The 11,423-nt window shown below is 47.1% G+C and overlaps 1 protein-coding gene across 1 annotated transcript in view; it reads right to left on the bottom strand.

Annotated features, from left to right (window-relative positions):
- Nucleotides 1-468: 468 nt before the first annotated feature.
- Nucleotides 469-11,423, bottom strand: part of MINDY4B (MINDY family member 4B) — a 44,394-nt gene continuing 33,439 nt past the window's right edge. The window contains exons 11-12 of the mRNA XM_059691664.1: nucleotides 2,132-2,312; nucleotides 469-617 (exon numbers count right to left, since the gene is read on the bottom strand). Coding sequence (XP_059547647.1) covers nucleotides 475-617; nucleotides 2,132-2,312 — 324 coding nt within the window. The 3' untranslated portion in view covers nucleotides 469-474. The remainder of the gene's footprint in view (nucleotides 618-2,131; nucleotides 2,313-11,423) is intronic.

Below are 11,423 nucleotides of genomic sequence, written 5' to 3'. Positions count from 1 at the left end.
TCAAGCCCGACGAAGCCCATTTATTTTTTTAATGACAAGAACTTGCTAAAGTGGGCACATGGAATGTAACCTTGGAAAGGCATGCTCTCCACACCGGGAGGTCTTTGAGAAGCTCGAGTTCTTGCCAGGACTAAAAGTTTGATGCATTCCCAATGACTTCATCCCGAGTGAAAGCTAGCCTCCTGCTCTTTCATCCTCGGGCAGAATCACACCAAGAAAGGACAATTTAGAAATAGCATGCAGGAAATAGACTTCATTTTTCTTTTGAATAAAATAAAAGAAGTAGTCTACATGTGCATACAGGATGCAGCTCCCAGACCCTGCAGTAAGGGCCCATGTTTCTCCTACAACTGCAGAGGGCTTAACACAGAGTGTCCCAAAATATAATGGGGGTTTTCTGTGAAACGATCTCCCCCCAAATTGATCTTTGTATCCCATCATTCTGACACTTCATTGCACATCCTGACTTTCTCTTTAGAAAAAGGGAACAGTTCCATTCCAGTTAATGGTGGCTTCTCTCCACTTGGTTCTGATTGCCATCTCCACTGGAGAAAACCGTCTTCCTGGTCCATGTTCCTCCTCACATTGGTCACTTTCCCAGTGATGAGAGTGAGTATCTGAGGAAGGAACAGCCAGCACTTAGACCCCAGCCTATGCACACCATTCCAGAGGAAGCCAGGAAGGAAGGCAAACAGGATGGGTGAGCAGAAGTCAGGCTCAGCGTGTGTGTTCCTAGAACCAGTAAGCAGAGGGGGATGGTATATAGAAAAACTGGGTTGTTTTGTATTTTGGAACATGAATATTGACAAGTCATGTAATGAATGTGGCAATACCATGATCTAACCTAGAGCAAGGTGTAGGTCACCAGATGGTGTCAGAAAAAAACAGGAAAAGTGGAGTGCTATTGCCTCTTCAATGCTTCTGTGAAATTTTGGGTGAAGAGCAAAATGATTCTTGATTCTGGTAAGGTAATCAAGAACTGGGTTCAAGGCCCAGATTTGTTTCCTGCAACATTTGAGAAGGCACTGAACATCTCTCAGCTTCCTTTAGTCAATTAGTAACTATTGGCCACCTCCGTTTCCTCCATGTAATAATAGATATCATAGTATCTACCTCATATGACTGTTGGGAGAATTTAATGGGATAATGTATGCAACGCTTTCAACACAGTGCCCAGAACAGAACGCTTGCCATGCACATGAGCTAATAAAAAATGATGCTTTCCTCAAAGAAGACAGTAAAGTAGAAATGATAACATATTTTAAGGAACATATTGCCCAGACCCCACTAAATTAAATAGGTTAATATATAGTTCTCAGATTTAAATAAAAAGAATCAGTAGCTGCACAGATAAGCCAGTCACTAAGATACTTCTCCAGATTTAGTCTGAATAACAGGCCTGTGATGCCCAAAGACTCAGAGATGAAATCGACAGATGCCATTCTCATCACTTTTATTCCCTTGTCCAAAGGGTCTGTGTTTAAAGCCATCTTAAGGTTAGTCTTTTTCCTCATGAGTTAAAAAAAAAATCGTTGAAATTGCAGTGAGGTGACCCATGCTGTTGTCTGCTTGTTCCACTGGACTAGAACCTCCTGATGTTTGCAGGACTGTACCTTAGTCTTCTTGCTTTCCTGGTGTTTAGCACAGTGCCTGGCACTTAGTAGGCCTCATAAAGGCTTTGTGAACTAATCTGAACAGAAATGCACCATCAGATTGGTTATTTATGTCACTGGATGCGCATCTGATGTTGGGTCATGGGGTAGCATTGGCCAGTGGGAACCCTCTCCTCCCAATTGTTTTAGCGATTCTTTCCTCAGGCATGAAATGCCACAGGCTCAAAGACAAACGACCCTGGAGAAGGCTTTTTGGAAATTTGACTCCACCTTTTGTTTTTCTCTAACCTATAAGTTATTTGTGCCTCTGTGCTTCTTCTAAGCCCCTGCTCTACTTACAGCTGGCTTAGAATTCCCAGGTTACAGTGCGAGGTTTAGGCCCATGGGGCTCACGCAGGGTTTCCTTTCAGATATCAAGCCTAAGCATTCACTTGCAGACTTAGCATGAATATCCACACCTGTTAAATGTCTCTTTGAGCCCATTAAAGCACACAGCCCACGGAGTCAGAAATGCTCACCAACTGTAAGACGGGCAGGCTTTTTCTGGAAAGGCTGCCCACCATACAAGTGCAGATCAAACCGCCGCTCTGCTTTCCAGTCTGCTAGGAGCTGCCTGTTTGTGCTAAAAAGGACACTGTAGCTTCCATTGATGTTGCACAGCCAAATGGGCAATTTGGGAGTCTTCAGCATGCTGCCCACCTGGGAGGGGGAAGCACATGCAGATGAATAAATAGCTTTTGCCGACTTTGTGGCCGATGCTGATACAGCCTCGTAATCAAAAAGCAGCTCTGAGATACCTGGCTGCACTGGTAGCCAAGAAGGGCTCTGCAGGAGGAAGACTGGAAATGAAGCTTCGTGAATGAATTTACATTGATGAATGGTGCCTTTTGCCAATCATGCTGTTTTTCTCTCAATGGATTTTATTTTAAAACTAGGGGCCCAGTGCATGAACTTGTGCACCTTGAAAGGAACTGTGGGCCTCGACGCTGCCATGGGCACAGGGGTGGGTCTTGGCCCATCCTCCGTGCCCCCGGTCCCCTGTCTGCCCACAGCCCTGCTCCCACCACCACCATTCCCACACGCTGATGGCACAAAGCGATTGGGAGTGGCGCCAGCAGTGGGTGAGAGCAGCAGCTGCTGCCCAATTGCCCCTCAGGAGTAGGGGGAGGTGGAGAAGCCCTCAGGGGTAATTGGGGCCAGCACTGGGCGCCAGCAGCAGGTGCAAGTAGGGCTGGCACTGGCAGCAGGTGCGGGCGCCCAGCGGAAGCGTGGTGCTCGGGAGCAAAGAATTTTCAGTAACCACCAGAGGCTTGCCCTGATGACACGATTGGTGCCCCACCTTGGTCTGGCACCCCTGCTCACCTGCTCCACCATCCTGCCATAGCCAATGCCTGCCATGTTCCACGCTCTGCCGCCTACTGCCGATGCCTGCCATGTTCCTCGTGTGCCCCTGGTGGTCAACGCACATCATAGTGACTGGCTGTTCAGTTGTTCCTCCCTTTGGTCTATTTGCATGTTAGGGTTTTATATATATAGATGTTTGAGGGCGGCCTCATGGAGGAGGTGGAAACACCTTATTCTGGTTTTGAAGTGAGGTAGAGAGCACAAAGATAAACTGAAATATAGATGGAGGGTGGAACAAGAGAACTCCCATTTGTCTTTACTGACTAGTGTAATGACTCCTGTTCTGAAAGTATGACAGACTGCATTCAGCAGGTGGTCAGACTTCAAGCAACATTAACCATTTAGAATATGGGGAAAATATTATTTGAATCCTACCCGAGGATCTCTCTCTCTCTCTCTCTCTCTCTCTCTCTCTCTCTATATATATATATATATATATATATATATATATATATATATATACATATATATATAATATAATATACTAGTGGCCCTATGCACAAAATTTGTGCATGGGTAGAGTCCCTATGCCTGGCTGACGATTAGGGCTGGCTGACGATTAGGGCTGATTTGTGGGGTGACCTGCAGGGCGATTGGGGCAGGGAGGGCACAGGCACCCACCTTGGCTGTCCTGGGGCCTACAGGCTGGGGAAAGCTCCTGCATTGAGCATCTTCCCCCTGGTGGTCAGTGCGCATCATAGAGACCAGTCATTCCACCAGTCATTCTGCTGTTCTGTGAATTTGCATATTAGGCTTTTATTATAGAGTGGGGCCTTGACTTATGTGTGTCCCGACTAACAAGTTTTTCAAGATATGAGCCGTCTCTCGGCTGATTTTTTGCTTTGAGTTGCAAGCTAAAATTCGGGTTATGAGCCAGCTGCAGATACCCCACTGCTAGTTGGTGCAGTGAACATCACAGTGAACGCCACAACATCAGCCCAGCATCACGTGTCACACTTGTTCACTTTAAGATTTGACATACGAGTAATTTGAGTTACGAGCTCCGTCACGAAACAAATTAAATCCGTAAATCCAGGCCCCACTGTATAGGATAGTTGAACCCACCACCTTTTGGTGTATAGGATGATGCCATAATATTTTGACTACAGAAAAAATTTCTGGGAAATGAGGTGAACCCAAACACACACACACACTCATCTATATATATAAAAGCCTAAGCGACCATCCAATCATTGGACCATTCGCCTGTTAGCTATGACGTGCAATGACCACCATGGAGCAGATGCTCCAACCAGTAGAAGAGAGTGCCCGATTCCTCGTGGAACTGGCCGTGGGTTAGGTTGCAGCTGGGGTACTGTCGACCCCGAATCTGCTTCACCTGCACCCCAAACCCAGAGAGGAGGGAGCCTGATTCCAGGGTGTGTCACCCAAGAACCACCCTCTCACAATCCATGACCCCTCAGGGGATATCAGAGAGCTGGTTTCAGCTGATCCCCGCAGGCCAGGCTGAGGGACTCCACCGATGCACGAATCCATGCACCAGGCCTCTAGTATGTATATACACATATCTGTATGTTAACACATAGATCAATTGTGAAGATGTATTTGGAGCTGAATGTACTAGTTTGGTATTATATATATAGTAAGTTTACTGCTATAACCACATTGCTAACTGGTTTTTTTTTTTCAGGCAACTGTCAATTCGGCCTTGAATTCTCACAGCTAGTGGATCAGATTCACAAAAGCATCACTCTGGGGCCCAGAGTAAAAGGGGCCAGCACATTTCAGTAGTCCCTGAAGGTATCATGCTATTGTAGCACATTTCTATTAATGATAGCTACCATTTTGTTTAAAGAGGCAGAGAAGCAAATGGTTTTTAAAAGATTGCCATTAAAACTCATTAACATAAAAAACAATTCTTTCCTACTTAGAGAGAGAAACATGAGCTACATGGAAAAATCTCTACCATGTTCACGTGATGCCAGGTAGACCAACGGGACTCTCTGCCCTGGCATGTCTTCCCATGACGATAGGATCTGATTCTGTCTCTTTCCTTCTCAGTTCTCAGAGTTGTACTGTATATTCAGGAACAAGTGCTGTCTTATGGAAAATCTAGCTTTGAAAAATTATCACATGTTTTGTAAACCCAAGCATTAAAGGCTAATAACTTGATATTTTGATTTCTCAATAGTTCTATTCCAATCTCTTTGTTTTTCTTTAAATTCTTCAGTGTGGGTGAATCAGAGATGCTTTTGTCTTTAAGCTTTTCACTTGGCACTACCACAGAAAAAATATATAACTGTACTTGAAAGAAATGACCTCAGTTTTAATTGATAGTTTAAAAAGGCTGTAAGCCTAGCACCCCAATCTGGACCTACTCATAGTGGGTGCAGGGTTTGCTCATCTCTTCACACTCCAGTTGGACCCTTGGTGCTGCATATAACAGGAGCATCTCCCATATCAAACATGGGGCAGGTTCCCCACTGGCTGGAAATAAAACAATAAGGATGTGTCATTGAAGCAGCTACATGAAGTAACCTTCCAGATCGACCCCAAAGTTCCAAATAACATTGTAGCCATTCATTAGCTATAACTTAAGCACTTTCTTAGGCCTTCTTGCAACAGCACCTTCTAAACTAACGTTACATATAATCTAGGATCCAGAGGACATGGAATTCTTAGGGTTGGAAAACTTGGATAAACTAATTAGGAATCGAGGGCTCATAATACTAGTAAAATGCCACTCACATGGGACTTCAGGTGCACGTTCTGGCTGATTTCAAGCCAATGAGTGATCCTGTGAATTATGTCTGGTTGATGTAATAGATTGTAGACACATATGGTATTGCTTGACAGAATCTTTGTGAGGTAGGAAAATTGAGCTGGCACTCAGATAACATGCTCTGCAAGGAGCTGACACCACACGAGTGTCACTTTATGCAGCAGGCAGTTTTCTTTCCTCGACTCGAAGCTATTCAAGATTTTATTAGAGTAGGGCGAAAAAGAGGGATGGTTGCAGTGAGGGGATAGTAGCGCTGACCCTTGGAAAAACCTGTGTATAACTTTTAACTCCCTCAAAACTGAAGTTGTCCCTCAGTATCAGCGAGGGATGGGGTTGGTTTCAGGACCCCCAGGGATGCCAGAACTAGCTGATGCTGAGCCCCCTGTATAAAATGGTGGACCAGTGCACATGCTCGGCCCTCCACATCCAGACTCCCAACTGCTGATCAAAAGCAGTACAGATATTTGTTGAAAAATATCCATGCATAAGTGGATGGTGGAGTTCAAACCCATGTTGTTCAAGGGTCAGCTGTAGAGTTATAAATGCAACAATCTCCAACCCCCAAGTGATCAGACAGGGACCCCACGCTGAGCAGGCAGAGCCTTGCGTGCCTTGGGAGATGCTGGTGAGAAGGAAAATGCCACGTGTGGCTGCCATGGTACTTTGGGTATTAACTCAAAGAGGCGAGCCTCCCGATTACACTGAGAAACACCTGGCTTACAGTGAGGTCTGCAAAAACACAGCAAAGCACCCCCACCCCCACCCCCCGCCCCGGCTGAATCCAGCCGGGTATTCCACCCCCTTCTTTTCTTGGCAGATCACATAATCTGTCTGACTGGAATTTTTAGTCAAGAATTTGTATTGCTTTTAGGTAGTTTATCAGCTACCCTTCCCCCCAAAGCAGGATTCTAAATATGTTTTACTGGTGAGATTCCACCAGTGCAGAATTGGTACATGCTGCCTTGTTGCCATGGTAAAGAGGAAATTAAATTGTGATACAGTGGTGCTATAAATAAAATACCTTCCTTCTTAAGTTTACTCATTATGTAATAAGCCCAGTAGGTTCAACATTACATGCAGCAACCAAGCCTTTATAACATGTATTGTTCAAGCCAATGCCAAATTACAAGAACAAGGGAAAGGATGGACAGATTCTAACATGAGAGGGCAAGAACTGAGTCTCTGTAATTCTGTTTTCATGCCCTCTAGAACAATGGCACATAGAATGTCCCTTTGCATAATGAGCTTGATATCGTAAGTCCCAAGGCCCCAGTATGATAATCTGAACAAGAGAAAGGGGTCAGAAACCTTGCACTTTATTTGCTGATTCCTGGGGATGACTCACATGCATAACTGTTAAAGGCCTGGCTCTCTCTGCCACCTGGAACAGAGTCGATGTACCTTCTGTGAGTGCGTGCTCTGTGCTGTTGTGTGTGCAAGACACTTTCTCAGCAACTCAGGGGCAGAGTGCCCAGGGGCAGCTCCATTTGGTATTTTTATGGTTGGAGTTTAATCAGTCTCTTTAAAGGGAAAATGTAACAAGGGAAGAGCTACAGCAGGGAGGGGCTGCGCTCTGCCAGGCTGCTGGAGAGTCGTTCCAGGAGACCTGACTGGCTTTAGTCCCTTCTGAAATCAGTGTTGGTTTTTCTTCTCGGTGGCAGGTGCAAAGATAATGTGAACCTCCTAAGGCTTTCCAGATGGTGTTAGACTCAAACTGCTTTATGTTCTCACTCAAGTATTGGAACCTCACACTCAAACCTGGACCTTCAATTAGAAAAATGATGGGAGGCTTCCAAACAGCCTCGTCCTGTGAGTCCTGGCTGTGTTCCATGGGAGTTGCTAGTCTGGTGGCTCTGGGGGCTTGCCATGTCATCTAATGAGAGCTCCATTAAAAAAATCCCACCCACTGGGCTGTGACATTGGGATTGAAAGACATGTGTTTTTGCAGCCTCTGCAATTTTGTCACAGACTAAGGAGCTATTCACTTGGTATATTATAGATTCACTATAGATATTAAAGATTAGGGAATGTGAATCTGCATCTACATATAAAGGTATCTATATTAATAAAGAGCTAATATGCTAATGGTCGATATGCTGTTACGGTAACGACCAGGTCATTAGCATATTAGCTGGGGCGTTGCTCTGGAGACATGGCGGAAGTGGGGAGGGCCTAGAGGAGGCGGGACCATTCTGTGCTGGGGAGGGCAGGATTGAGAGCCCATAGCGCCCCCCTCCCCAGTCCTTTGCCACCCATCGCTCGCACTCTGAGTGCTGCACGGCCCACCTGCCAGAGGAAGGAGCACAGTGCAGCACAGGCTTCCGCTCTCCTCTGGCGCCATGAGGGGCAAAGCTGCCATGTTGCTCCAGAGATGGGTGGAAGTGGGGAGGCACCCAGAGAAGGTGGGACCAGTCTGAGGCCTCTGGAGGGACTGAGGTCAGAGCTTGAAGTGGCCAGAGAAGGCCAGAGGGTTTGGGGGCTGGGCCAGACGTGCTGGAGCTCTGCGTGGAGAGGTTCTGGTGTCAAGGCAGGGCTGCAGGTGGGTGGACCATGCTGTGCCGCACGATTTCGAATTGTGCGCTGGGCTTCTAGTATATATTTGATAGACTATAAAAGCACTTAAAGTGTAATTCCAAGGATGGGCATTTTGTGTTTACCACTTAGCAGAAAACAAGTAAGGATGATAATGCCAGGCAGCATGGCACCGTGGGTGGAAGGTGGGCTTTGACTGTACATAGGTCTGGGATCACAAGCCTGGCTCTGACACTCACCTAGCTGATGGCTTTGGACAAGTCTCTATCCCTTTCTCAGCCTGGGGTTTCTCATCTCTAAATGAATGCCCGAGCAACAGACACTGGACTTAAACTCACACTGATTGTAACGTTAAGTGGAAGTGAGGATTAAAAAAAATAAGGTGTCATTGCAAGTGGCTCAGAGAGAGCCTGGCACATAGGAAATGCTCACAACAGGGAATAAATAAGCTTCATATACACAGTAGTCCTCATTAAATGCCATGATAGGTTCTGAAACTTGAAGCAAAAAGACATATAATGAAACCAGTTTTAGGCTAGACTAGTTGATATAAACAAGAGTTAAACTCCTATGGCATGTCATGAATGTAACTTAAACAACATTGAACAAAATGGTATTATTTGTTTATTTGAGGATCTGCTGTACTCTCTTTAATTACCATTTCCTTTTTCCTTTTTATTTTTTAATAAATATTTTTATTGATTTCAGAGAGGAAGGTAGAGATAGAAACATCAATGATGAGAGAGAATCATTGATTGGCAGCCTCCTGCATGCCCCCCACTGGGGATCGAACCCACAACCCGGGCATGTGCGCTGACCAGGAATTGAACCGTGACCTGCTGGTTCATAGGTCTATGCTCAACCACTGAGCCATACCGGCTGGGCTGTAATTATTTTAATAATGTAGATGAGTTATATATTACTTTTAACCTAAAATAATAAGCTGATATCATATCTAATAAAAGAATAATATGCAAATTAACCGTCGTTCCTTCACCCCCTCATTCCGTCACAAAGATGGCGGCAGCCATGGAGCTGGAGTGAGCAGGAAGCTTACTGCCTGCCCTGACTGGCTCTGAGCTCCACTCAAGGCTACAAAGTTTCAATTATAGAAGATAAATAAATCCTTGATAACCTGCTTCCAGCCGGCTGCTCAAGGAAGGGCTGGGAACCTCAGTTGCCAGGGGCAACCCAGGCTTCGAGCCGGACCAACGCTACAATGTTTCAGTTGTAGAAGTTAAATAAATCTCAGATACCTGCTTCTAGCCTGTGGGTGTGGCCAGCCTGAAAACAGCCCTCAGCCCCTCACCCAGGCTGGCCAGGCACCCCAGTGGGGACCCCCACACTGAAGAAGTGTGGCTAGCCTGGAAATGGCCATCAGCCCTCCCCCAGGCTGGCCAGGCCCCCCAGTGGGGACCCCCACCCTGAAGGGGGTGTGGCCAGCCTGAAAACGGCCCTCAGTCCCACACCCAGGCTAACCAGGCACCCCAGTGGGACCCCCACCGTGATCCAGGACACCCTTCAGGGCAAACCAACTGGCCCCCACCCATGCACCAGGCCTCTATCTTACCTAATAATAGACAAACATGCAAATTGACCATATTTTCACTATGCCTTAAGCCACGCCCACCATCCAATTAGAGTGACTATATGCAAATTAACCCAACCAAGATGGCGGCGGCAGCCATGGAGCTGGAGCGAGCAGGAGGCTTGCTTACTCCAGTGATGGAGGAAGCCAGCCTGCCGCTGGCTCTGAGCTCCACTCAAAAGCAACAAAGTTTCAATTATAGAAGGTAAAGAAACCCCAGATACCTGCTTTCAGCAGGCCGTGGCCACAGAGCTGGAGCGAGCAGGAGGCTTGCTTGCTCCTGCGATGGAAGAAGCCAAGCTTCCCAGTGGCTGCTGCCTCCTCTCAAGGCAGCAAAGTTTTAATTATGCAAGGTAAATAAACCCCAGATACCTGCTTCCAGTCGCCATGGCCACAGAGCTGGAGCAAATAAAAAAAAAAAAACCCAAAAGGCTGGGAGCTTCAGTCGCCAGGGGGCTTGGTCAGTCTGAAAACAGCCATCAGCCCCTCACCCAGGCTGGCCAGGCACCCCAGTAGGGACCCTTACCCTGAAGGGAGTTTGGGCAGCCTGAAAACAGCCATCAGCCCCTCACCCAGGCTGGCCAGGCACCCCAGTGGGGACCACCACCCTGAAGGGGGTTTGGGCAGCCTGCAAACAGCCATCAGCCCCTCACCCAGGCTGGCCAGGCACCCCAGTGGGACCCCCACCCTGATCCAGGACACCCTTCAGGACAAACCAGTTGGCCCCCACCTGTGCACCAGGCCTCTATCCTATATAATAAAAGGATAATATGCAAATTGACCCTAACAGCAGAACGACTAGGAATGACTGGTCACTATGACACACACTGACCACCAGGGGGCAGACGCTCAATACAGGAGATGCCCCCTGGTGGTCAGCGTGCTCCCACAGGGGGACCTCTGCTCAGCCACAAGCCAGGCTGACGGTTGCCAGCACAGCGGTGGTGGTGGGAGCCTCTCCTGCCTCCTCAGCAGCACTAAGGATGTCCGACTGCAGCTTAGGCCTGCTTCCCACTGGCAAGTGGACATTTCCCGAGGGCTCCTGGGCTGTCAGAAGGATGTCTGGCTGCCAGCTTAGGCCCGATCCCCCAGGAAGCAGGCCTAAGCCAGCAGGTGGTCATCCCCCCAGGGGTCCCAGACAGCGAGAGGGCACAGGCTGGGCTGAGGGACCCCCCCGAGTGCACAAATTTTTGTGCACTGGGCCTCTAGTAGAAAGAATAAAAAACACTTTGGATAAAATAAACTTTGTATGTATACAAGTATATGTCTAACACATTTATATATCCCAGCAGTTCAAGGAACAAAACTAGCTCCCAGCTGTATTTGCTCTTTAATATGTTTGTTCTGAAACCCAACTTCAAGAGCACGACAGAGATAACTTAATAAACATCCTCAGGGTTTCAGGCCATTAGTGCAGGCAATTTTCACTGTGGCCAGGATTCACAGGAGTCTCCTTGGGGACAGACACTGAGTCCAAAAGGAAGGATGGGAAACCACAGTAGTCATTTTTGAAAAAGTGGAAGCAGCATAAGTTTGATTTCCA

This window comes from Myotis daubentonii, chromosome 3 (assembly GCF_963259705.1).
Source record: "Myotis daubentonii chromosome 3, mMyoDau2.1, whole genome shotgun sequence".
Lineage (NCBI taxonomy): Eukaryota > Metazoa > Chordata > Mammalia > Chiroptera > Vespertilionidae > Myotis > Myotis daubentonii.
Note: the sequence above shows the minus strand (reverse complement) of the source record. Positions and strands in the feature narration are given on the sequence as shown.